Source organism: Cuculus canorus, chromosome 2, assembly GCF_017976375.1.
Source record: "Cuculus canorus isolate bCucCan1 chromosome 2, bCucCan1.pri, whole genome shotgun sequence".
Lineage (NCBI taxonomy): Eukaryota > Metazoa > Chordata > Aves > Cuculiformes > Cuculidae > Cuculus > Cuculus canorus.
Window position 1 is genome coordinate 115284427 of NC_071402.1, and position 27619 is coordinate 115312045.

Genomic DNA, 27619 nt, shown 5'->3' on the forward strand with positions numbered 1-27619 from the left:
CTTAGTTGAGAGACAGGGATGCAAAGCAAAGGTAGCAGCCAGTAGGTAAGTGATACTCTCAGCACAAGAGACAAGATGCCATGCCTCCTTCTGCTGCCACTTATGCAATACTAGAAAAGTGAGAGAGCCCTATCTTCTGGTTAATTTAGGTACTGCACAAGCATTGGTAGCTGTCACACTCAAAGATGTATAAATGACACATTAAAGTTTCACTGCAGCTAACAACTCAGTTTATGTAGTTGGCTTCTAAACTCCCAGGAAATGATGAATTTTCCAGCTGCTTTCATATATATTTCAGTAAAAAAAGTAGCATTACTATAATATAAAGCATATTTATCATTTACAGTATAATTCTTTTATTTTTCTGAGAAATATGAGAAAACTACCTGTAAGTGCCAGTCCAGCAGCATCATAGGATAGTTTAAAAAGCAGCCAAATTTTACTGCAACTATACAGTATACTGAAACCTCCCACACAAGCTGCCTAAGACAGCTTCATAAAAACAAAGTTTAAAGGCTACGGCAATAAACGTGTCAGTTACGTGATGGAAAGAGGTAACATTTAAATAATAACAGTTGTATTTATTCTGTGAACAAAATTCAGAGGTTCCAAAACCAGCTTTGCTTTATAGAAGAAAAGCTTGATTCAGCTTTTTCCGTTGTTTTACATCCAATTGCCTTTACTCAAGATCAGACAATTTTCCATCTCAGAAATGGAGCACTAATATTTTTGTTTTATTAGTTCTTGGTGAGAATTCTAGACTTAGCTATTCTCATGAAGGCTTTCCATACTCACCACTGCTCCACCACTTCTTGCCATTGATCACATAACTGTTCCCATCTCGCTCAATGCTGCATTGCATATTGGTGGCATCACTTGAAGCCACATCAGGTTCTGTGTTAAAGAAAAAAACCAAAACAAACCACTAGATTAAATATACAGGTAGAACTACCACCACAAATACAGGGATCTAGAGGTACTATACCGACAGCAACACTGTTTTGCTCCCAGTAGAAAAGCTGTTCTCAGAACCTCACTCTGCTGGTAGTCGAAGGCTTTCTATTTTCTAACAACCTGTTATTCACAGACACCTTAAACTTACTTCTTTGGCTCAGACTATTCTTCATAGTCAACAGCCACCTTCCCTCACTAAAGTTTTTAAATCATTCCCAGTTCCAATGTACCCATAAATAACAGTCATACCTCTCTTCAATCTTTTTTTCCTGTAGGTTCTTCTCAGGTGAAAATAAAGAGATTTAAACTACTTTCACAATGGGTTATGAAATGGGTTACACAAAGTAGTTGCCAAAAAAATGTCATCGGTTATTCTTTGGAACAGGAATCATAGAATCATAGAATGTTTTGGGCTGGAAGGGACCAAAAAGATCATCCAGTTCCACCCCCCTACCACGGGCAGGGACAACTCCCACTGGATCATGTAGCTCAAAGCCTCCTCTCTCCTTTCACCCTTTAACTTCTTTTCTAGGCCATCTTCTTTAAAGCAAAAGCACCTCTTTCCTCTTGGTGAACACGGTGAAACACAATTTGAAAAATAAGGGCCCAGCTTTGCAAGACTGACTTCTCTTAACTCCTGCTACAGACATAAAGCGAGTCCATCGTATGTTTTGCAAGCTACCTTCAGGTTATGTCTTAAAACCTCTACCTATGGTACACTGCAAAACTACACAAGTTTAATCACAATAATACTACTTGTACCTGCATGTATGTTTCTAGAGAATCCAAAGCGCATTACAGAAGAAGCGTAAGTTCTACTGTAAATCTGTTTCGTGCAATAAAAGGTATTTCACTAGCATTAAAAATAAATTGAAAATATATGGAAAGTAAATAGTACTTATTTGTAACCACGAAAAATGTTAACTGTTGGTGAAGGATAGCAGACTCCTCACTTTACACTCATACCTCATACACGGTTTCATGTTAAAACACATTCACAAATACAGTGGGAATTTCTGTATTAACTCATTAACAAATAACAACTTGTAGGTTTGGACTTTTTGCATGTGTCATGTGAATTTCTGCCAATTGCCCCTAACTTTCTTCTGGAGAAAAATTTACCTGTCATGCAGAAGCAAGAACTAATCTTCCCTTCTAGCAGAGGCTCCAGCCACTCTTTCTTTTGCTCTTCAGTCCCATACATGTGCAGGACCTCCATGTTTCCAGTATCTGGAAGAAATCAGCAGGCACGTTTACTTCTTGAGGCACACAACTTGTAAGGTGTAAGATGCCCAGCTTTTTAATACTCTCAGTGCTGTAGTTCTAGGACAGGGTTGCTAACCTGGCGCATGACAGTTGAAAACCTCAGGAGCAAAGAAGCATCTCCCTGTCTCCTCAGCTATTAGTGCGTAGTCGAGCTGGCTGAGACCACTGACATCTGGGAGAAAAAGGTTCCACAGACCTTCTGCTTTGGCCATTTCCTGTTGAAAGAATCAATACAGAAAAACAGTGATAAATCTTTAAAAAAAAAAAATAAATCAAATTCTGGCTTGCTGCCCATTTTCTTCCTTCCTGCCTCACATACTGCCTGATACATCTGATGCCTTGTTTCAATAGGCATTTTCAATAGGTACAGTCTTTGACTTAAATTTCAGACATACCCCTCACTGAAAGTAACTGTTGCTTTTCTCCTCTCATTTGTATCTCTCACCTCCTTTTGCACACTACCTTCTTCCTTTCCTTACACTGTTTCTCACACTATTTCTTTCCCTGCAAAACAACTTCTCTAGCAGCACACTTCAAGTTTCCTTACACTTCATGTCAGTGCCTGTTTCTCATGTCAGTGCCTGTTTCTTTTACTGCTAAAGTACTCAAGAATATTTATTATGCCATACCTTCAGTCTTTCAAGCAGTGGTGGTTTCTTCCATTTTTCCTCAGTATTTCCATGTATGGAATAATATTTTATTATTTCCTTAAAGAAACAAAAAAAAATGCTTGTTTAAATTAGAACACATGTAACAAGTAACAATATGGTGTCTTTTCCAGCCCTACATCTCAAGAAATCAATTAAAAAAAAAATTCAGCATAGGTTTTTATTACATAGTTGGTTGCATTATAAAATCAAAACTATAATTCAAAATCAAACTGCAATCTGTTTATTTTTGTAGACTTCGAATGCATCATGGAAACGAACCCAATGAGTACCTTATTGCATAAAGGGAAATGGTCTGGGGTTGTTTAAAATATGTGATGAGGATGATAGAAGCTCAGTGTTCTCTGATGATATGAGTAACTGTTACCAACAGCATGCGCAAGAGGCATAAATTCAAAAGTAAAACAAAAAAAACCCAGATGTACTGACACTCAGGATTCAGGTTTCCCATCACAAAATTCATATATATAAGCCAGTTAATCTTTTTTTTTTTAACCAAAAAAAACCACAAAGAATAATTCCTTAGTAGATTATCTAAAGTCATTCCAAGCACCAACGACCAGTACTAAGTAAAACTGTGTACTCATTAATCCCAGTATTTTCACAAGTATGTTTTAGTGAGGCCCAGCACTTCATCAAATCTGACCAGAACTAGTTTTAGAAGGAATAAAAGTGGTGTCCTCTTCTGAAAAACCACATAAGAAGACAAATTCCAAAGCAGAACTTACAAGTCCTGATTCACAATCCCTGTTACCAGAAATAACTTACAAACACAATGCTACTCATCTGCGAAACTCACATGGATATTTGTGGTCCACTTTTTTTTAAAGCAAATACATTAATCACTGCTAGGCTTCCTTAGGCAATTCAAAACTAGTTACAGACAGAATTTTAAGAAACTTTGCAGACCAAACTTGCTGCTCTCAGCCTTTCCCTCTAATAGACAGATAAATTAACTTTTTAGATTAATCTGTACTCCGCGCTTCTGCCTGGCTCCAAAGAAGTAAAAAAATACAAGCCAAAACCCTAAAAGTCAAAAAACCTAATCCTGCTACAGAAGCCATCTACGCTTCCATAAGGGTAACAGCTGAAGCACCTTTCTAAGTGGAAAAAGTTTAATCTCCTTAGGCTAAGGAATAAAACCTTATTTTCCCTTCCACTAATTAGGGACTTTTGTGAATATTTCACTACCTGATTTCAAACCTTCACTGATATTAGATATACTCAGGAATGAGGCTACATTGACACATTAAGGAATCACATTTTTTGTCATATTTTTGCATGGTTAAAACCAGCAGTTTCCATTTTCTAACTAAGCATCGTTGTGTTTAGTATCTAAGAGTTCTAGGGCTTTACTTTTAAGAAGTATCACATAGCTTTCACCAACAACGCATACAACATTTTTATTCTGCAAAAAAGAAATAAATGCAGAACAGAATGATTTCCATTAACGGTTTTCAATGCCATAAACATCACTGCATGAAAATAAGGCTGTTAAAAAAAAAAGATAAAAGATATAGGAGGGCATGACTTCTATACGTAGCTTTACGCTTTTTTAACTCTACTCATAGAATGCATGTTTCTTAATAGGTTTGCTAGAAGCTTCTACCTTTTCAGCTGGATATACGTGCTGCTTCATGAACTGCTTGACTTTCAGCAGAATTTCTTGGCCCTTCCTACTTTGATGGAACAATTCTCCAGAAATGCTGTGATGTGTGCTGCTGAAAGATGACCTAAAGAGAACATTCAATGCAATAACAACAAATACAACCTGTCTTATACATGCATTTAAATAAGTGAAGACATAAAAGCTTTGCCTTGCCTTTGACTACTAGTTTAAACCACTCTTACCTTTCTGAGAGCTCTAACGCTCTCTCTGCCAAAGGCTTCACCATCTTAGCAAATTCATGACTATTCTCTGCAGAAGCATTTCCAATGAGATATCTAGCATATATACCCTAAAACCAAAAGATAAGCATATATGGTATAATTATGCACCTGTCCCTTTTTTTCTTGGATATGTGATTTCTTCAACAATGAAAATATGACTCAAAGACATTCTTAATAGGAAAAAAATTAGCACACAGATATATTTTACTGTGGTATGTCAATATTGCTTTTTGTACATTTCTGGTACTACGGAGATGGTTGGAGCACAAGAGAAAAACAACATGCCTCAGCTAAACTAAAATAAATGAAAATCACAAATATCAGCAGAAGAAAAACAAAAAAGGAAAAAAAGAATACATCTTTTGAAGCAAGTGCAGCCTGTTCCTTAAGCCAGCGGACAACAGTATGCACATATGCTTATCATCCACAACTACATTAACCGCCCACAGTCTCTCACCCCAAATTAATATCAGGTAGCTTGTCCCACATTTGTTACGCTGATCTCATAAAAATACATTTATGCCTTACAACGGCTGAATATCTAATTAAACACTTTCTTCTGTTAATGATGAATCAAAGAAACTTACTTTCCTAAGTGCAACTCCTAAAGAGTTACCGGTCATAAGCACTGAAGATATGGCTTCCAAAGGAACAAACTGACATACAATGGTTACAGTTATTTTTTAAATACGATCTAATTTTAATGTCTAAGTTTTTAAATATGACCTAATTAAACCGTTTATTCTGTTAACAATGAAGAAATGAAACTTTACAATTCAGATTTTGAACAAATATTACCAAACTACAAATACTCATAATAAAAACATGTGAAACTTTAGCAAATGTGAGTGCATTACCTGGGCTATTGCTGCCATTTTAAAATGTGACAAAGCAAGAAAAAAATTGAAATTCGGTAAAGTAGTGCTAACACCCCGGCAGCGGCAGTAAATGGCAAGCAGTTCTTCAAATGAAGGAGTTTCTATAAAAAAAATAACAGAATATTTTGGAATAGGCAATGTTTTCTATGATTTTAACCACCTTATTCTTCAATCATTTGCACAGCTTTATGAGATATTCCATTTACATAGCAAAACCCATGATTTATCAATTCTCATGACCTAAGTGTGATATGGAGAGCCAGCAGGAAACAGAAGCTGTCAGAATTCCAGACAGCACAACACCTCCTACTGCTCCCTGCTAGTCAGGAAATTAATTGCACCCTGGGGGGAAGGTTTGCCTTTTTTCAATAAATGACAAATTTGACATTTAAATTCTAGCTTTCTTCCACTTTCTCTATGAATGGCTCAAAACAAACTTACAGAAACAGCATCCCGTAGCTAAGCCACAGCTTATGAAAACAGGACTGCCTTAAAGCTCACTATCAGCATGTTTCCTACAGTGAAGACATTGATGGAAAAGCTCTTTTCAAGTACAAAATACATGCTTGTTAATTTAACTTTTTATTATTGTTTACAAAGGTAACATACCAAATAGAAATCAACCCTTGAAACTGTTTATACAAAAAGACTACAGTTTCATACCTACGGTGTCTTTGAAACCGAAGACAGTTCCTTGACCTGAGTCCTTAAGAGACGTAGGCCAAAAGTAGAATAGAATGGCATATGCTAAATCTGCTAAAGGGTGACCAGTAGTCGAAAGTTCCCAGTCCAGCACTGCCAAAACACGAGCCTTAAATAAAAATAAAAACCTTAAGTGAATGCTGGAAGATAAATTCTCTTCACTCAGAAATGCGTAACCTGCTTAACATTCAACTGCTTTATTCAGCAAAACCCGATCCTTTTAGCAATATGTAAGGATCTGCAGAAAATTAACATTCACATAACAGCAGAAAACCAGGCGTTTTTCCAAAGAAAAGCCATTTTTAATTCTACATTTTTGACTAGTGTTCTTCCTGACAGAAACCTGTAAACTCTTCTAGTCAAAACAGGGTGGAATTAAAATATCCTAAAGAACAGTAGTATTGACAGTTGGGTATTTTTTATTGACAGTTGGGTATTTTTTATTTCCAGGTCTGTTGCACAGATGCTATTGCACAGTCCTTTGCACAAATACTCAGGGACAGACCAGGCACTAAAGGAAATAATTTATCACAATGTTATGCACAGATTAACACTTACACAGGGAATTGAATTTCTTAAACATGACACTCAACCACTGCCCAGACACTAATATGAGCCTCTGCTGCAAGCATTCTTGCAACGGTGCCTTCAGCTGGATGGGCTGAGACCCCCCAAAACATTGTCCTGATGAATAATCCAGCCGGCCTATCATTCCGAACGACTCCTCCAGCCAACTCATGATCTATGGCTACTTAAACCATGTGCAAAAGACTTTCCTACATTGTCATTCTTGCATTTACAGGAATTGTTTCCACAGATTATTACCTATGCACAGCTTGGTCAATTATTTCAGCTACTTCAGGAACAGATGGGAGAGTCTCTGAACTGCCAGATTCTCTGCTCAGGAAGCCAGTCACACATTTAAGCCTACAAATAGTGTCTATCAACTGATCTGTGCACCACAGTGGGAATCTCTGGGATCTGTTGCTTTGCTGTGAAGCAAGCACGGCAGAATCTTGGTCAAAATAGTGAAAACAAAATTATGTCAATAGACCAGTAACGCATGTTTATTTCTACAAACTAGGAAAAAATATCTTCCTTTTCCCTATAGACGAACGAGGCACTTTTGGAGTCTCTGCGATATATGTGCGCTTCATAACTTCTGCCAGCTTTGGCAGATTGTTGCTTCCACTAGTATCATATATCATGCATTCAGACCCTGTTCAACAGTCACTGATGTTAACTGAAGCCTTGCCATAGATTTCAACAGGCTTTGGATCACACACTAATGTAGTTTAACAAAGTAAGCCTTCAGTGTGTCCTTCAGTTGCACAGAATTCAATAGGATTTATGTATACAAAATGTTTTGTTCCTGGACTTTGAAGTAGGGGCTAGAGCTAATTAATAAATTGAGTACCTACCTCCTGCAGTGAAAACCAAGACTGTATTAGATACCTAAACACCATACAGAGAGTACAGAGAATTAAGTTCTCTACTGTTCCTTTCAAAGATGTATCATGGACTAAACCACCCACATAACTGTCTCACTACATGGCAGGAGTACAAACAACCAGAGGACTAAAAACTAACAGACATGTACAAATATGTTTCAAATACCTCTGTTGGGTGGAAGATGATGTTATCTATTCTAAAGTCCCCGTGAATCAGGCTTTCTTCATTATCATTAGGTGGCAAGTTGTTTGCTAACCATTCAGCCAGCTTATTCATGGCAGGAATATCTGTATGAGCAGCTGCATCATACTGTCTTTTCCAAGTTGATACCTAAAGAAATATGAACACTTCAATAGATTTCCCAAATGATTCACAAAAATTTCTTCACCAAAATGGTTATCAGTCACTGAAATGGGCTGCCCAGGGAAGTGGTTGAGTCACCATCCCTGGAGGTATTTAAAAGATTGGTAGATGGGATATGGTTTAGTAGTGGACAGGTATGGTTGGACTTGATAATCTCAAAGGTCTTTTCCAATCAAATGATTCTATGATTGTATGAAAAAAAGAGAATTTTTTAAAAACCTCTACCTGTCTTCTGCAGTATCCTGGTCCTCTGCCATATCCTTGGAGACCCAACGACTGTAAATCAAAGGAGTGCAACTGGGCCAAAGTTTCTATCATTGCAATATACAAAGCAGAACGCTCTGCTGGGCCCATTTCAGTCAGTGAGAGGTTTCGGAAGATGCGACCCTAGAAAAATCATAAATCAGATATTTGGTGTAACGTGTGTGTCAGGTAGAGAAAGCTACACATTTCAGGATCAAAACAAGACACAGTGAATCAATGCTTAGCGTGTAATCAACAGTTCTTTCTTCATCTGGTTTACTCCTTGCCCAGTACGTGTGAAGGGATTCACAGTAATTCCAGATCATTTGTATACAAGATATCTATTGGAAGTCAATTAAAATAAGAGAGAGATTTTATAGATGATAGTCTGAATTAGAGCACTCAACCCAGATATCCTCAAACTTGAAAGTACCAGGAAAAAAAAAAAAAAAAAGCTACTGTTTTGTCTCCAACAATTAACTTCCAGGAATAACATCAATGAAGACCCTGGGGGGAATGCAGGGGGCAGGCAGGGAAAGGAAGGGAACGGGTGGGTTATATGCACAAAGAGGCAAACAACCCAAAGAAATCCACCTGCATTCTCCTTAAAAACAGTTTAATATGTTTAGAAGATGAGTGTATTTTTCCATTTTCTCCTTTAATTTTGACCCAGCCAGCAAGAGGTTGGAAAAGTAAAAATAGACTCTTCGCTCCTCTAAGTTTCTCAACTTCAGTGGCTCGCATGATGGCTCCAACGTAGTTACACGGCTAAAGCACCAACAGAACTTGTTTGCTGAAATATTCTGCATGACAAATCTAGAAATCAAATTTTGTACTGTATAATAGTTTATCAACATGATAAATGTCTGACTGCTTTCTAAATACGCAATCTATTTGTTAAAAACAGTGTACTGCTATTCATCTTGGAATGGACAGACTGTAAATTTACACCCTTAGAAATGTAAACAGATCAGTAGCAAGGCTTTTCTACTAAGGAATAATTTTGTTCTAGCCAAAACCAGAAAAATTCTCTGCCTTTAATGTAAGAAAATTGTTTTAAATTGTTAATAGCTTTTGTTTTATTACTCTGATTTGTGTTTTTTGTAGGAAGGTTAACTTAATCTCCAGGAATTGGCCCACAAACTCTTGAATTTGTAACTTCCCAGTGAAGCTGAAGATAGACTAGGACGCAATGAAAGGGAATAGGCCTGAATTCAAATCCTCACCCTCCTCCACAAGAAAAAAAAAGAACCGAATCTAACAGAAACACAATCAACTCGGCTACAGCATCTTCAGAGTAAAGCACCACAGACAAAGCTATGCCATCTTCTTCCTGAAACTAGTGCTTGAGCTGGAATCCTGCTTGTTCTTTAGGAACAGGCGATTGTATGTAGATTCCTATCTTGAGTACTCAACAGGTCCCAGGATGTCCAAAGATCCAGTATAACTTTATGACCTGATCATTCTACCTCTGGCCTGTGTGTGCTTTTCACAGAAGCAATATTGCCTCCCTTCAGGTCATCCTTCTGAGAGCTCAAACAAGAACAAGAGCTTAAATGCTGAGCTGAAAACTTCAACAAAGTGGGAAATAAGTCCTAGAGAAGCTGTAATCATTGTGAATTGCTTGACAGATAACATTTCTTAAAAACATCAGAGGGTTATTTATGTTTATATCACAAAACCTAGTAAATCCTGGATAAGGCTCTAACAGAAAGGTTTTAGACAATTTAAAAGTGGCTTGTAGTAGGGACACAAAAAAATCTCTCATGTTGGAGGACCAACCTGTACATGCTGCATTATGTAGAACTCTGTTCCAATGACAGAAACATCACTGCAATACAACAAGGGCTCAGGCACTGGAAATCCAGCTGAAAATAAGGCTTTCTGCACGCGATATTCTCTATCAATCTGAAGAAGACACAGAAATTTAGGTTGAACGAAAAGCTCCCAAATACAAATGAGTTCAGTGAATGACAATGTATTCTCTTAAATGTTTAGTTATGTGTACAGCACAGAAGATTAGAAATGATCCAGCAATTCACTGCATAGCTGGACACACTCAATATTGGGCTGCACCACCAGTTAAAGGAGTTAGCCACCTTCAATACAAAGGGTTTGAAGTTTGCTGAATAACGTCACTTACCTTGTGAGCTCTAGGTAAAAGGGGGCCATGTGGCTTCTTTCTGAGCACGTAAGCCTTCCCACCCTTCTGAAGATAAAAGGTTGGATTTGACTGCCCTGAACTACAAAGAAAAAGATTACAATTACTTCAAAATTCAAGCACTTATAAATTTTCAAATTTTTTACAGAAATTATGAAAAATACACTGTGACTTGGCCTGAACAAAATGGCAAGGCAGAGGGAAGGGTTGTTTTGAAGAGCTGGTTTTGGTTTGGTGTGGGTTTTTTTAAGTATAGTCATACAGGGATGCAAGCGATAGCCTACAGTTCTATTCCTACCTATAAGAAAGATGTGTTCCTTCACTGTGAAGAAGTCACAGATATTCAATGTGCTCTCCTGTGAAATGGAGATAGCATTTACCTCTCCTCCCTAAAGAGTCATCATTAATGTTGCCAAGCTTTGCAGTAGATACTAACTTTAAAGCGTTATGATTTGGAGGAAACTTGTTTAAACAGAACAGAATTCAGAGTAGCCCGTAAATGTATTTGGCCTTTGGAGAGCTGTATTTTGAACAATGTAAGCACAGAGGAAATCTCTTCAAATACCCCATCATTTCTAGTATCAAGACCCAACTGTATGCTAGCCTGATCATCACATACATATGCCGCGCTTAAGGGGCTGCTTATAGTAACTGTATCTTTAAACAATGAATGTTGCAATGACAAAGAATCACAGAAAGTAGGTATTTCAATCACATACATGTGTAAAGAGAAGGACAACCTAGTTAAACCCTTTGTAACACCTTGTCTATCATATCCCAGTCAAGCTCACTGATCTTCATTTTCCTTAACGCTCTGTGCTACCTACATGCCGTTCTCTCCTCGTTCTACATCATTATTAAGACCCATTCTGATGTAGTCCAATAACAGATTAGACAACTACTGGAAAATCAAAATCAAGTGAACTTTTGCCCTTATGTTCCCCAGGACGTTTCCATTCTCACTGAGGCAGTTAGGCTGTAGTCTGTAAAATAGTTTAATGAGTATACTGCACAAACAAATACTCTGCTGGCACAACAGATTTATGTTGGTTGAAGCCTGGAATGCAGCTGCAAAACAAAGTACTAAAAGCCTAAAAACTGGCAATATTTTAGTAGATTTTACTATTAGCTATTCTCCTGAGGCCTCTCCTAAAGTCTCCACAACTGAAGGACACACGAGGATTAGAGTACAGGTAAAGACTCAGTATAGGTTTTATATGTGCATCAGATGAAAAGTTGTTTACTGTTTCTTAGTGACTGCTGAAGCAATGTCACGTTTACAAAGGAATTAATACATATTTTTAGAACTGGGTATTTAGCACCTGATTTGAAGTCACACAGCCATGCCATTGATTTTCTGAATGCAAATGAACTAGATGTTCTGTGCGACAGTGCCTTTGGAGCCTAACAGTGACTTCGGAGCCTCCCTGGCACAATCCATTGCCCTCAAGGAGTTAATGGGAATTTCAGCACAATGCTATACTCTTCTCATGGTTTTGCTTACCAGATGATAGCCTAAAGGCTTTTAAAATTTATTTCTTAAGCCATTTATGTGCTTCTGAATGTTAGTACTTGCTGTGCAACCAGAGGGCAATCAGTTAAATTGAGATTTATGAGTAGCCACAAAACAACCGTGCATGTACTCCATAGAGCTGGCACCACTGAGGACCAAATCCATGTTTTTCTGAGGACAGCAGGCATTCCACTCTACAACACGTAAGACTACCTGCAGTTGGTTCACTGCAGTCGCAGAGTTCTCCCCTGCCAAAGGTCACCTCTGCTGCCACCGTGAACTTTGCCTTCTCCAGCTGTTCCAGGGATGGCCCTGGATGGACCCAGTCCCTCAGTGCCTGCTGTTTGCCACTGCCAGGGCAAAGGGCCCTGACAAACAGAATCATAGAATAGTTCAGGTTGGAAGGGACCTTAAAGACCATACTGTTCCAACCCCCCTTGCCATGGGCAGGGACTCCTCTCATTCACCAAGCTGCTCAAGGTCCCACCCAACCTAGCCTTGAACATCTCCAGGGAGGGGGCATCCACAGCTTCCCTGGGCAGCCTGTGCCAGTGCTTCATCCCCTTCATTGTGAAGGATTTCATCCTAAAGTCTAGTCTAAATCTTCCCTCTTCCAGTTCAAAGCCATTCCCCCTCGTCCCATCACTACACGTCCCTGTAAAAAGTCCTTTCCCAGCTTTCATGTACACCTCCTTCCAGTACTGGAAGGCTGCTATAAGGTCTCCTCGGAGCCTTCTCTTCTCCAGGCTGAACAACCTCAACTCCCCCAGCCTGTCCTCATAGCAGAGGTGCTCCAGCCCTCTGACCATCTTCATGGCCCTTCCCTAGATCAGTTCCAACAGTTACAGATCCTTCCTATGTTGAAGATTCAAGAACTGGACACAATATTCAAGATGATGTCTCACAAGAAAGGAATACAGGAGCAGAATCACCTCCCTCGACCTGCTGGCCACACTTCTTTTGATACAGCCCAGGACACGGTTGGCCTTCTGGGCTGCGAGCGCACATTGCCAGCTCATGTCCAGTTTCTCATCAATCAGCACCCCCAAGTCCTTTTCCGCAGGGCCGCTCTCAATCATGTCATCCCCTATCCTATAATGAAACTGTGGATTACCTCGACTGAGGTGTTGGACCTTGCACTTGGCCTTGCTTGTCGCACATTTGTTATGCTGATCTCACGCTGCAACTCAAAAATATATTCCTTACAACAGCTGAATACCTAATTCAGCAGTTTCTTCTGCTAACAATGAATCATGGAAACATATTTTCTCCTATAATCACTACACGCATCACAAGCTGAGGTCATAACATACTCTTTTTTACCGCGGGTGGCACCAATAGGATCTTGCTTAATCTATCCTGTTATCTACTTTCATGAGAGCTGCAGAAACTTAGAAAGGTCTGTTTCTCTGTGAAATATGACCTAAATTAGCCAGAGAACCCAAAAGGTAATGACAAAGTTGTCTGCATAGTGGAACAGCAATAAGAAAAAAATCCATTTTCTTCTTTTTTAGCCTACTTTCCTAAGGAGCAGCTGTATCCACCATAAAGTACAAGAGCAAGAATTTCTTTAAATATGATCTAATTAAACAGTTCTTCTGTTAACTGTGAACCAAGGGAACTTATTTACTCCTGTTGCCACACCTCAGGACTGGCCTGAACCGCAGTGGCACCGCCGGGACCCTCCTCGATGTCCCCGCCCGTACCTGTACTGCCTGACCGCCAGCGCCCCCGCGGGCTGCCGGGGGAAGCCGGGCAGGTGGTCGCACAGGTACCGCTCCAGGCTGCCCTGGTCGAACCGGTGCTGCCGCCGCACCTCGCTGGTGCCCGGCTCTGCCGCCATCCCCGCGCTGCGCCGCCGGCGTAAGCTCCGCACCGAGCCCCACCGCTGCGCTACTGACGGAGCCGCCCAGCTCCGCTCCGCTCCGCCCCGCCCTCCGCGCCTTTGCGCTACTAACGGAGCTACCCCGCCAAGCTACTGACGGAAGCCCTCGGCTACGCTATTGACGGAGGTGTTCCGCCCCGTAGCCGCCTACCGCTCCGCTACGCTACGCTACCGATGGGACTTCCCCGCACCGCCCACCTCGCCGCTACGCTACTGATGGAGACGCCCCGCCCACTGCCCCGCTACGCGCCTGTCAGAGATGCCCCGCCCACAGCCCTGCTACGCAACTGCCGGAGGAGCCCATCCCCGCCCCGCCCGGGTCGCCGCAGCATACTGAGGCGGAGCGTTCCGTCAAGGAAACGTGTCCCTGTGCCGCCATGGCCGGGCCGGCCCGGCTGGAGCAGCTGGAGCGGCGCGTGTGGGAGCTGGAGCAGGAGCTGGCGCGGGAGCGGGGTGTGGGGCGGGCGGCGCGGGACCGCATCGAGAGGATGAGCCCCGAGGTGGTGGACACCAACCCCTATAGGTGCGGGCGGCGCGGAGCCATGGGGGGCTGAGCCATAGGGGAGAGCCCGGGACAGAGCCGTGGGGAGGGGAGCGGGGGGCGGCTGAGACAGAGTCATAGTTCGGGTTGTAAGGGACCTTAAAGACCATCCAGTTCCAACCCCCCTGGCATGGGCAGGGGCACCTCCACCATACCATACTGCCCAAAGCCCCATCCAGTCTGGCCTTGAACACCTCCAGGGATGGGGCAGCCACAACTTCCCTGGGCAGCCTGTGCCAGTGCCTCACCACCCTCAACGTAAAGAAATTCCTCCTTACGTTTAGTCTAAATTTGCCCCTCTCCAGTTTATACCCATTGCCCCTTGTCCGATCACTACAAGCCTTTGTAAAAAGTCCCTTCCCAGCTTTCTTGTAGCCCCTTCAGCTGTAGCCCCTTCAGGTACTGGAAGGTCGCTATAAGGTCTCCTCAGAGCCTTCTCCAGGCTGAACAAGCCCAACTCTCTCAGCCTGTCCTCATATGAGAGGTACTCCAACTTTCTGATCATCCTTTTAGCCCTCCTCTAGACCCATTCCAACAGTTCTGTATCCTTCATATGTTGAGGATTTCAGAACTGGACTCAGTACTCCAGGTGGGGTGTCACAAGAGAGGAATAGAGGGGCAGAATCACCTCCCTCGACCTGCTGGCCATGCTTCTTTTGATGCTGCCCCGGATAGGGTTGGCCTTCTGGGCTGCGAGCACACATTGCCGGCTCATGTCGAGCTTCTCGTCGACCAGCACCCCTGAGTCCTTCTCTGCGGGCTGCTCTCAAGCATGTCATCCCCCATCGTGTATTGAAACTGCCGATCGCCCCAACCCAGGTGTAGGACCTTGCACTTGGCCTTGTTAAACCTATGAGGTTCACACAGGCGCAGTTCTCCAGCTCTTCCATGTCTCTCTGGATGCTTCCCATCCTTGCAGTGTGGCAAATGCAGCACTCAGCTTGGTCTCATCCGCAAACTTGCCGAGGGTGGACTTGATCTGTCTGTCCATATCATTGATGAAGATCTTAAACAGCACTGGTCTCAGGGAAGAGGGATCTGTGACTGAACCATAGGGAGATGGGGGTCTGGCGCTGAGCGCCATGGAAAGGTCCAGGACTGAGCCATAGGGAAGAGTCCAGGACAAAGCCTTAGGAAGAGGGTTCGGGATGGAGCCTTGGGGAGGGATCTGAGACAGAGCTTTGGTGAGGGGAATCCAGGATGGAACTGGAGGGAGAGGGGCAAAGACCAGGTCTGAGCCATAGGGAAGAGCCAGGATGGAGCCACAGGGGGAGGGGTCCTTGACTGAGGCATAGAGAGAGCTGGGATGGAGCCATAGGGAAGAGTGGGCAAGGACAGAGCCTTGGGTAAGGATTTGGGACTGAGCTCTAGGGAGAGGGGTCTGGGACTGAGCCACAGGGAGAAGAGGCCGGGCCTGAGCTACAGGGGGGTTTCTCAGACGGAGGCATAGGAAAGAGGGGTCTCGGACTGAGCTTCAGGGAGAGAGCCAGGATGAAGGGATGGGGCTGGATGTGCTGAGGAGAGTGGTGTGGCAGTGCTGAAGACAGGTGCTCTATGGGGAGGAGGGGAAGAGGTGCACTCTGATTTGCTGCCGTACTGGGCTAGCAAGGATGTACATCGGGGTGACTGTATCATCTTGCTTTATGGTACAGGGAGAGACGGGAAACTTTGTGAGGTTTTAGCAAAGTTGCTTATAAACAGGACAGGTGTTGGCATTATATGAGATCTTATTTCTTTAACTTACCTATTATAGATTCTGATTCAGAGAAGTCAGAACATCTGGAACCCCTTCTAATGCTCAGCAGTTCTGGAAATCTGATGGGTTTTTTTTTTTCATGATTAATTGCTTTAATACAAGTTGATACTTGTACTTTCATTCATACTTTCTATGAAAAAATGCAATAGCAGGGTAAAATGTTACTTTAAAGTTCTTCCACTTACCCTCACAACCTGGTATTCTGTAATGATTTTTTTTTTTAAATGTTGTATTGGCGTTAATCAAATCAAATTGATCAGAAAGCAGTGGGAGAGTCTTCACTGGCCTGCTGCCGTGTGGTTCATTAAAGAAAAAAGTGTAGGCTTTCATTCTGTAAATCAGGGATTCATTTACAAAAATATTGATGAGCCCTCCTGACTTCACTGATGTTGCTCAGACCATCTGAATGAGTACATGAGTTTCTGCAGCGTTAGTATTGTGTTGTTGTTGCTAATAGGAAAGGTTCTACTATCTCATTTAGACTGTCTGGCTAGTAATCACAATTACAGTGAAAACAACAGGCTTGGATTTGGTGATTGGTGGAGTTATTTTTAAAGCAAAAGTGATTTTAAATATCTGAAAAGATCAATTGCTATTAGAAATCTAGAGAGCGTTTTCTTTATAACTTTGCTGTCTTTCTTTGTAGTCGCTTGATGGCGTTAAAAAGAATGGGAATTGTCAAAGACTATGAGGTAGGATTCTACCTGTGTTAAAGCAGCTTTGCATATTTTCTCTGTGAGGACTACTTTTGATAGTCTGATCTGTATTTTATTTCTCTACAGAAAATCCGTACCTTTACAGTTGCAGTAGTAGGCGTAGGTGGGGTTGGCAGTGTGACTGCTGAGATGTTGACAAGATGTGGCATTGGTAAGGTAATGAGAGTTTTCTTCTACTTCTTTGCAGTAGATGAGGCAGTCTTCTTCTTTAGAAAGAGTTAGATTCAATTTCACCCGGTTGATTTTGCCCAGATAAAAAAGTACTATGAAGAAAGCACTTGGGAACAGCACTTGCGTAAACATCACAAATGGAGAGTCTGCATTTTTCTTACACTAGTAAAATTGATTTACTTGGGGCTTAGTCCTGTATCCTGTGCATGATTTTTGTTTGGATATTTGTTTTCTCTGTGCTCTTATATGAGTCCGTCTAGCTAACCTTCCTACTGGATTATTGCAAAAGGAAAACAAAATGAAGAAAAAGGAGAGGGTAACTCACATAGAAGATTAAATCGTATGCTAGGAGAAGTTGTTGATGTTCAGGAAACTGAAATGCAGTAGATGTCAAACATATTTTTATCACAAACATGAGTTCATCATGTGGCAGATTTTAGTTTAGCAGCAATTAAAAATAATATGATGTGTGTATAGATAACAAGAACTATCACAGCTAATAGATTAGGATTTTTCTTTAAAGAAAGAATTTGGGGAATGGCTTAGATGTTTGTATTTCTAGGCAAATCCTGACCATTTATTCTTGGACCTTTATGAAATATCTTAATACAGAGGTGATGCAATTTCTTATTGAAAATTTTGTTCCCCTTCCTCTGAAGGAGCATTTCCTGAAGACCAGCATCTTGGGCATAGAAAAGGGCATTGGAAAATTGATTCGGGATTTATAATTTTCAACATTGTCCATGTATTTTGTAGGTATTTGAAGTTAATAGTTTTTGAAGAACTGCATGTACAGACAAGTGAAAGAAATCAGATGTTTCTAGTTAATGCAATAACAGCAAGTAGGAATGTGATAACAGAGTTGACAGCGTTCTTGTAGAAAATCTGTTGAATATTCTTAGTTTAGCTGAAATGGACAGATTGCATTTTATTGAGTGGTTCTCATGACCTACTGAATCAGTTCCTTGTACGTGGCAGTTAGAATTCAGTCTTTCACATCCTTACAGTGTTGGTCACTTTTGTATGTGAAATGAGTGGGACGGTAGGGGTGGGCATTGTTTGATTGGGGTTTTGTTGTTGGTTTTAGAATGAGTTTTTTTGTTTAAAATCCCTTGCCATAGTGCCCTGTTTGCAGTCTTTGGAGATTCACGTGTTAATACAATCTTTATTGTAGCTGCTCCTGTTCGATTATGACAAAGTGGAACTGGCAAACATGAACAGACTCTTCTTCCAACCTCATCAAGCTGGATTAAGTAAAGTGCAAGCAGCAGAGCATACTTTGAGGTAAAACTTGGGGAAGTGGGTATCAAAATGTGTTTTGTCCAGGATGCTGCTCTAGAAAACCAATATTTCACTCTTAATTGCTTGCAAAGATCTAATTTGGAAATTTGAGTGTGAAATAGTTGTGGAAATGGTTGATACTTTAAGAACATTTTTGTGTTGGCCAAAACTTTAATGTGAGTCTATTTTTTAAGTACAGATAAGGTTGCTCAGAGATTTGGTATAAACTACGCCGCTTTCGATATGTTGTGGGATTTTTCTCATCTAATCAGTGATTTTCTTTCTTGACAAATATGGGAGTATTTTCTGGTCTTCAGACTGAGCGCTTAAGATTGCAGCAGCATTTCTGAAGTTAGGTAGAATGCAAGTTCTCATTGTGTTTATGAATATTGACTCATATTATTGCCTCCATAAGGAATATTAATCCTGATGTTCAGTTTGAAGTACATAACTACAACATCACAACACTGGACAACTTTGAACACTTCATGGATAGAATAAGGTAAAATCTCTTAACAAAAGCCTGTCGCTGACTTCTGCTGATGACTGGCTGTATATAGCCTCACATTTTTCTTGTTGGGTTTTTTTTCAGTTTAATGACTTCCAATCGAAAACCAGTGGGAAATACATATATATATGAAGATATTCCTGAGTAGACTTTTTCTCTAGAGTTGGCATTTGTTTCTGCTATTACAAAGTTATATTTTATATTATTCCATCTTTAGATTTCCAAACAAAGCTGCAGGTCTTACAGGCTTTTCCCATTACAGAAAATAGATCAGATTCTATTTTGACTGTTCTGCAGTAGTTTCAGGAATGCTTTATGGAATGAAGAAAGAAAGCAGTTATTAGTGGATCTCACAGGGAAGTTCTGAAATAACTTTTCCCATTTGCAGTTATGTTATACGAAGATACAATTCTTCAGTACTTTGTACTGTGTGTACTGTATAAAACTTTTTTTAATCTAAAATGCCTGTATATTTAAATCCCAGCTTCAGTGGGCTGTTGTTTCTACTGTAGAGCTAAGATGCTAATTGCATCCTGTTCTGCACTTGCACAAGTTTCGTTAGAAATATACTTCCTGTGTGGTTCTGTACTCTAACACAGTATGTTGATTGCCATGTTGGTATTTTGTTCTGCCAGCAATTTCATATAAACTTCTGATGCTTATTTCAGTAACGGTGCACTAGAGGAAGGGAAGCCTGTCGATCTTGTTCTAAGCTGTGTGGACAACTTTGAAGCTCGTATGGCTATTAACACGGTAAGGCCATTGGAGGCATGAGGTTGTAGAGGTTGCTTTTTTTCCTGTAAAAAGTGTTAGGAATTGTGGGACTAGAGAAAAGACAGGAACTTACCAAAAATCTTCTAAGAAATTTCCTCCTTGATTTGAGGAAACATTCTTGAGCTTTTACCCAGTTCTTATGGAATACATTTTATATGTATAAATATAGCTGTCGACTTTTAAGGTACTTGCAGCTAATGGTGAGTACGAGAGTTGTCAGCCCTCTCTGTCTTTACATAAAGGTTTTGTCAAAGCCTGGTATGTTAAATCTTACAAACTTTTTGAAGACTGTGTTTGGGTAATTGTATACTGTAATATATGACTTTTGTATACTAGAAATGCCTTAAGCCTGTGTACCTAATCAAACTGTTTTTCATTATAGCAGCAGCCAGTGTAGGGTGTGTGCCAAACTTGTGTTCTGTTATCCTTCAGCTATCTGGATCTGCAAATTGTATGCACTGAAGGTGCACAGATACACTACGCCACTAAATGTAGTTTGTGCAATTAGATCTTGCAGTGTGCTGGTAACTGGACCGTTAATGCCTGTATTTGTTCAAAAGTCTCAGATCCTCAGGAAAGCGCAAAGGGTGGCATCATGAGGACAATTTTATTTTGTCCTTTGTTAGGCAATTTCTATTCCACCTTTTCATGTTCCTTTTTCCGATCATAGCCTTTTTGTCTTAAAGTGGAAAGATCAATGTGTTTAATTGCTCTCAATTGACAATGGGTTTTTTTTTACCCCCACTATACTTCTGCAGTTCTGATGTTTGTATTTCTATGTTTATAAGGCCTGCAATGAACTTGGACAAATCTGGATGGAGTCTGGAGTGAGTGAAAATGCAGTGTCAGGACATATACAGCTGATCATACCTGGTGAATCCGCTTGTTTTGCGGTATGTAGTGCTCTGCTGTGAGTTTTTCCTTTGTCTTTCTTCTAAAGTGAGAATGGGAGTACGAAGATTAGCTGGCTAGTGAATGTGATGCTGATACAGCTGAAGGAGTAGCTTCAAATTTTGTGTTATCTGTGCTGTTTTAAAATACTTTTTAAAACTGAATTTCTTTATTCCCTTTAGTGTGCTCCTCCACTTGTAGTTGCTTCAAATATTGATGAGAAAACACTAAAGCGAGAAGGAGTTTGTGCAGCTAGTCTTCCTACAACTATGGGTGTTGTGGCAGGAATTCTTGTCCAAAATGTTCTGAAGTAAGTAACTGAATCCCTGCTATTCAATGTACAGAGCCATAAGAGAGAGAAACCTGAAGGAACATTTCATAATAATGAGTCTGGCTCTTTTTATGTGTTTTTGGCCCTATTTCCTAAAGTTATTGTCCTCATTGGAAAGGGCTGAAATACACACTGCTTAAATCACTGATCTGTTTACTTTGGAGATGCTGTTCTTCATAGAACTTTTCAGGGGTAAGGAAAAGTTCAAGAATTTCTTACTGCATATACGTACTTTTTTTTATTGTGCCTTTAGTTCTGCACTTAAACGTGCTTCCATTTGTCTTCATTAAATTATAAACAAAAATACTGCAGCACTAACTCTTGTATATGGACAAAGGAGAAATCATTTCTCTTGCAGTGTTTGTATTCTGACCTGAGGTAAATTAAAATGTTATGTAGCAATATGAGACATTTTAATATTTTCCAAAAGTACTGTTACATGACTCCAGCTGTTGAAAGAACTGCATGTATCAGCAAGGAAAATGCTTTAACAACTTTGTATTTGGTTTCAACATGATGCACTTCTACAAACATCTTTGAGAATACGATCTTATTTTCCCTGTTTTTAACCTTAGCTTGGTTTTGCCAGTTATATGAAAATTCCTAGTTACAAAGAATAAAAATACTGTTTGCCAGTGTGCCTACAAACAATTCTGCACAGCTGAAAATGACATTTAGAGAGGTATTATGTAGAATTGAATATCGACAGTTTTGCTTCAATGAAGAATGCAAGCATTGCAGCTTAATTTAAGTCTTTATTTTCATCGCTAATAGGAGCCTACAGTAAAGATGATTAACTGGTTTGAATTGGCTGTTGATAACTCTCCTTTCATAATACAGGGCACCTAAATGTTTCTGCAAGCAGTGGATTACAGTACAGGAGAAAACTGCTCACATTTAAACACTTCTTTATTTTTCTTTATTTTTTCAGGCTGTAGCTGGCTTGCTCTCAAACACACACTTACCAGGTTCTATGTTGATGCGTTTAACTTGTGGTCAGGTGACTACAGCTTATTTTAGGTTTTTTTACAACTTGACTAGTGTGAAGGTGTATTCTAAAAGTCCTCAATGAATAACTTTTCCTCAAAGCAACTGAGCTCTTAGGTTTGTACCTGTATATAAGGACTTGCTTTCTCTGTTTGTGTTTCTAGGTACCTGTTAAATTTTGGTACTGTGAGCTATTATCTTGGTTACAATGCAATGCAAGATTTCTTTCCAACTATGTCTATGAAGCCAAATCCACAATGTAGTGACCAAAATTGCAGAAAACAGCAAGAAAATTATAAGGTAAAAATGCTTTTTTTTTTTTTTTTTAATCCTTTCTTAAAGTTTTAAGAACAAAGCAATCTACAGACCTGTAGTAAAGAAAAGCTTTCATCACTACTCCTGTTTTCAGCAGCCTTGTCTTCAGATAGCTGGATTTGTTTCTAAAAATACAGTACTTGGAGTTATCTTAAAGAAAAGGGTAGGCAGAAAGGCTTGTATTCAATTAGATAATACTTTCTTCTACGGTAATTGTTCAAACTTTCTGGCAGTCATTTTGAGTGTTAATGAGTTTCAGTTTTTTGACTTGCAGGTATTCTGCATTTTAATGCCTAACAAAAGTTCTAAATGGTGAATGCATATCTTAAATATTAAAACAAGTGTGAATATTATTAGGTTTGATCTTCTTTGCTGTTGTTGAAATTGAATGATTACAAATATTGTGGGGTTTGGGGTTTTTTGTGTTTTTTCCTTCAGAAAAAAGAAGCTGCACGACCAAAACAAGAAGTAATTGAACAGGAAGAAGAAATAGTACATGAAGACAATGACTGGGGTAAGTAATCAAGTGGAGACAAAATGATGTTCCCAGTACCAAGCTTCAATTCCATTCTTTGTTTTCAGTAACACATTGTAGGGTACGCAGGACTTCTCATGGTTCCTGTTGTTTGTACCTTCCACTGCATAATTACTGCTGGCTTTTCACAGGTTTTGACAGTAATAGTAACCCAACTTGATGATGTGGTTTTAGTATATAGTAAGCAGGTTTTAGGCGCAAAAAATACAATGTTTATATAAAACACTTTCTTAGAAGATGGTCTGAAGATATAAAAGATGTGAGAAGATTATTTGCTCTGTGTTCATATGTGGCTGAGGAGAATTTGTCATATTTGTAACCACTAGGCTAAGGCATCCCCATATTCCTCTGAGGAGGAATTAGAAAGAGTTGTCTTGAGAAATGGAATGCACGTTTTATTGACCATTTCAAGAATGGATGTATACATTCTGTTGATTCCATGATATAGAAAATAATCTTAGCTGACCATTGGTAAGTGTTGTCACACTAAGATTTAATCTGTTACGGACAAGGAAGTCTTCCAGGAGAGGTGCTGTTCCTGTTGACGAGTTCCATGTGTGGAACCCTTTCATATATTGTAAAGGGAAAATATTTTGCATTGGAATTTTGCAATGGAAGGAAGTAATTGAAATCAAAGGTCTTTCTGCTTTTAATTTTTTTTCCACTTTAGAAAACAGCTGCATTTTTTCTTGCTATGATAACATAGTGATTAAAGAACTTTTCTTGTCTAACTTCTAATGGAGTTCTCAATTCCTTTTAATGCAAAGGCATTGAGTTAGTATCTGAAACTTCAGAAGCTGAGCTAAAGGCTGCATCTGGCCCAGTACCTGAGCTTCCTGAAGGAATTACTGTAGCATATACTATCCCAAACAAGGTAATGTATTTATTCTATATGAACACACTTCTAAATACATTATATAAGATTAAATTTATAGTATGAGCCAGGTTGGTTACTCCTTAAACCTAAAATAAAACTTCATTTTGAATAATTCTAGAAAAATTATACCTCAGTACATCTGACTGCTGTCTTCTACGGTCCAGTTTTGGGTTTCTGTGAAATATATTCTTCAGTATGGATGCTGGTGTGAATGTAGTTTTGAGTGATAGGAGTGAATGTATTTCGGAGACAGCGGAGGGAAAGCAAACATGAATTTATCAGTTGATATTTTGGTGACTAATAATTTAACCATATTTATTTATAAAAGCTATGTGTAGTCAAAAAGCAATTAGTGTACGTGGGGAACAGAACCTTTATGTATTGCAGCCAGAATGTTCTTACTCCCAGTCAGAATAGTTTGCAGTTTAAGCTTATAATCGCTTATGCCTAACCTTGCCCTTGAGTGCTTAGTTCTAGGATATCCTTGTGGTATAAGGGCTTATAATAAAGCTTATTTGTGTGGAGTTTCTTGTTTGCTGATTTTGTTACTAATTTACTTCTTCTGTTCCTAATAGGAAGAGAATCTGATAGCCGAGGAAACGGTAGCCGAGTCTGAAGAAAGCCTAGAAGAACTCATGGCCAAAATGAGAAACATGTAGCAAAACAGACATTACGTATAGCTTCGTATTTTGTATTGACATTGGATTTTGAGAAGACCAGACTCTTTCAATTTTCCTCCCCACCCCCCCCAGCTTATCTTTACATTTCCAATTAAGTGGAACTGTTACAGGAGCAGGAAGGGAGCAGACTTACCTTGTTTATATTTTATTGAGGTCTTTAGTATATGAAGTTGTACAACCGTCAGCTTTAATTTCTGAGCACTGGTAATGTCCAGATAATCATCGGAAAGTATAAGGAGATGGATAAACTACCAAAACGTGGAATAGCACATTATATGCAATGTCATGTGATGAGAACAGAACATAGTATACGACAAGTGAAAGAGGAAATCTGCTGGAGCAGATTGAATAGGTCAAAGGCAGATGATTGCGCCTCATTCATATTGCTGCTCCTGATATTTCATGTTCTTATACTCATCGTTGTATACTGATCTCTCTAAATTCTTGGCTTGCTTTGTGCTGTGGTTACTTTTTCATAGAATCATAGAATTGTATGGTTGGAAAAGACCTTTTTGATCATTGAGTCCCGCTGTACCTGTCCATTACTAAATCATATCCCTGAGCACCTCATCTACCCATCTACCCATCTTATATACCTTCAGCGATGGTGAATCAACCACCTCCCTGAACAGCCTGTTCCAGTGCCTGATAACCCTTTAGTGAAGAATTTTTTCCCTGATGTCTAATCTGAACCTCCCCTGGTGCAACTTGAGGCCATTTTTCTGAGTAAAGAGAGCATTTCAGCCTTTTCATCTGTCTTAAATATCTGTGGGATAGATTTTTTTTCCCTTGTTTTTATCCATGTTTTACTACTGCTTGTTCTTAAATAGCTGCCTGTGTATTTTGTATGTGCTTTAAGTGTGCTGCAGCAAGGCCAAGTCTTTAGTTAGTAGATAATTACACTAGGAGATTGGGTGTTAGCGTGTCTCTCTTCCAGCTGGCAGATGCTTTTCATGACAGTCTGTAAGAATGACCAGCAACATTGGAAAGAACAGGAGATCTTTTCTATCTTTTCAAAAATTTAAATATTATATCTGTGTTGATTATTAAAAGTTCAGCTATAAATTCTGATCCATCCTCATCACATGGGCTGTATTAAGGAATAGACTTAATCTGAATTAGTGTAGGAAAGCTTCTAAAATTAGATGCTCTAAACTTTGTTTAGTGTTGCAAATACCTTCAGGGGAGTGGTTGAGCTATTTTATTTGTCTTGTAAATAATGTTAGTACAGTAGTTACACCTTTTTATTTATCAGTTGTTAAAGTGACCTGCAAATGTATATATTCTGTAGTGTCAGTACCCTGCAGGGCTGAAAGTTATCTCCATTTCAAATATTTTTAACTGCTCTGGGTGTCTGATCCAGAACTTGATCATTATTTAGATTTGGCTTAGAAGAATGCAAATTTCAACTTTTGTAGTGTAAGGCAAGTATGTCCAACTTGGGCTCTGCAAAAAAACCCCTTTCCACAGCACTGTGCAGCCTACACAGAACCACTTAGTGATGGTAATAGCAGCAGCCAAACAACTTAAAAAAAAAGAGTAATATCTGGGAAGTGCTTCTATTCTTTAAGGCAGCTGAATGAATACTTAGTTAAAAAATGTTTGATTTCTAAGCAGCAGTTACAAATTTCAAAATCTGTTTCTTCCACAGCTGATTGTAGATTATATTATTTACATAAAAATCATTTCTGAAGCAAGGGAGAGAGGGTTTGTGTGTAGTGCATTACACTATAAAATGGAAGAAGGTTTTTTCGCTTTGAGTTCAGTTTTGGAGAAACCAGATTTTAGAAATAGAGACCAGGTTGGATGAGGATTTGAGCAACCTGATCCAGTGGGAGGTGTCCATGCCTGTGGCTGGGAGGTTGGAACTGAATAATCTTTAAGGACCCTTCCAACCCAAACCATTCTGTGATTCCATGAAATAGAACAATGAAATAATTAAAGTAGTATATACTTGAATCTGTATCACTAAGTCGTCTTTAGTTTGATCAGAGTGTCAATTTAAGTGTTACATTTCCTTGTGGCTTTACCTTTCTGTTGGGAACAATAAAAGCAAGGCACACACTTGGTTCTGGAGATCCTGAGGCAAACGGTTGATTAATTTCTATAACAGGTCAGTTAATCTTGACTCTAAACTATTTGGCTGATGCAGCTGCATTGACAGCTTTACAAGAGGCAACTGTTTACCATTTTACTTCATGTCCAGTTTTATGAGCAAATTAATGCACTTTTGTATGCCCGCTTACAGAGCATGAAAAATGATTCTCGTGTTACTTTCAGGCTTTCTGTACAAGAAGAAACAGAAATAATAGAAAATACTCTGAGAATATTGTTTGTGCCAATGGTTAAAATTATTTAAAAGTAAACAGCATCAAACAAGCAGCTTTAAGGATCTGTTTTTAATTAAAAAGACAAAAGTATAATTACTCAGACTATAAAATCTAATCGAAAATTTATGACTTCTTTTATTATGAACTAACAAATTAAAGCATATTGCAATGGTTTAGTCCAGCTTTGTTTATTTGGCAATCTTATAAAAGAAGGTTTCAAGTTTTTACAAGTGTATCATGAATGTTCGTGAGATGTTGATATTCTGACTGTATAATTAAACCTCCATTGAAACTGCTGTCTTTCTCTTTTGAGGTGGAGTTTTCCTATGTACATCCTTGACATACACCACATGTACAGATTACTTTTAATGTCCATGAGGTACAACTACTCTTAAGAGCGCTGTGACTACATCTGCATAAGCTTGTGGCCAACATGCAGCTTTCACAACCTACCACTTTTATGATCCCGTTTTACTTTCTGTGGCAAGTTTTCTTTGGGTTGACAGGGTAGGCATATGGTTCCCTCACTGTCTTTGCTAGTGGACCAGGGGTGGTTTGGATTGGCTGCTTTTTGTGGATTGATTTTTCTTCTAAAAGTAGGTTGGAGAGAAGTCACTCAAGGGAGGAACAGTAACTAAGAACTGGAAATCACTGAAAGGGGAAAGTCTGATCTAACACCAAGGGTCTAGAAAATAGCTTCTTTAATTAAGCTAGCAACATTAAGAAAAATTATTTAGGAGAGCAAAATATATCATTATACATGTTAAAGGAGCCTATACATGTGACAAGGGGGCCGACAAGAAAGCTGGGGAGGGACTGTTTACAAAGACTTGTAGTGATAGGACGAGGGGCAATGGGTATAAACTGGAGAGGGACAGATTTAGGCTAGACATAAGGAAGAATTTCTTCACAATGAGGGTGGTGAGGCACTGGCACAGGTTGCCCAGAGAA

The 27619-nt window shown here is 39.6% G+C and overlaps 2 protein-coding genes across 3 annotated transcripts in view; one reads left to right on the top strand and one right to left on the bottom strand.

Moving 5' to 3' along the window:
* Positions 1-14110, bottom strand: part of ACAD11 (acyl-CoA dehydrogenase family member 11) — a 31831-nt gene extending 17721 nt beyond the window's left edge. Inside the window, exons 1-13 of the mRNA XM_009570422.2 lie at positions 13797-14110; positions 10560-10659; positions 10199-10324; positions 8399-8560; positions 7976-8140; positions 6320-6467; positions 5636-5757; positions 4740-4846; positions 4498-4621; positions 2850-2927; positions 2297-2435; positions 2077-2184; positions 796-894 (exon numbers count right to left, since the gene is read on the bottom strand). Of these exons, the coding sequence (XP_009568717.2) occupies positions 796-894; positions 2077-2184; positions 2297-2435; positions 2850-2927; positions 4498-4621; positions 4740-4846; positions 5636-5757; positions 6320-6467; positions 7976-8140; positions 8399-8560; positions 10199-10324; positions 10560-10659; positions 13797-13933 (1615 nt within the window). The 5' untranslated portion in view covers positions 13934-14110. The remainder of the gene's footprint in view (positions 1-795; positions 895-2076; positions 2185-2296; positions 2436-2849; positions 2928-4497; positions 4622-4739; positions 4847-5635; positions 5758-6319; positions 6468-7975; positions 8141-8398; positions 8561-10198; positions 10325-10559; positions 10660-13796) is intronic.
* Positions 14111-14269: 159 nt separating this feature from the next.
* Positions 14270-26946, top strand: UBA5 (ubiquitin like modifier activating enzyme 5). Of its 2 annotated transcripts, XM_054057120.1 has the most exons (12): positions 14270-14498; positions 16919-16964; positions 17055-17144; positions 18334-18443; positions 18856-18942; positions 19617-19701; positions 20511-20615; positions 20796-20923; positions 22096-22231; positions 22685-22760; positions 23549-23655; positions 24234-26946. In XM_054057120.1, exons 1-12 carry the CDS (start codon positions 14353-14355, stop codon positions 24315-24317), a joined length of 1200 nt encoding a protein of 399 aa, XP_053913095.1. In that variant the 5' UTR covers positions 14270-14352; the 3' UTR covers positions 24318-26946. The 2 variants fall into 2 exon arrangements, with proteins under 2 accessions (XP_053913095.1, XP_053913096.1); XM_054057121.1 differs by lacking the exons at positions 14270-14498; positions 16919-16964 and having other exon boundaries at positions 17049-17139; positions 24234-26883.
* Positions 26947-27619: the final 673 nt, after the last annotated feature.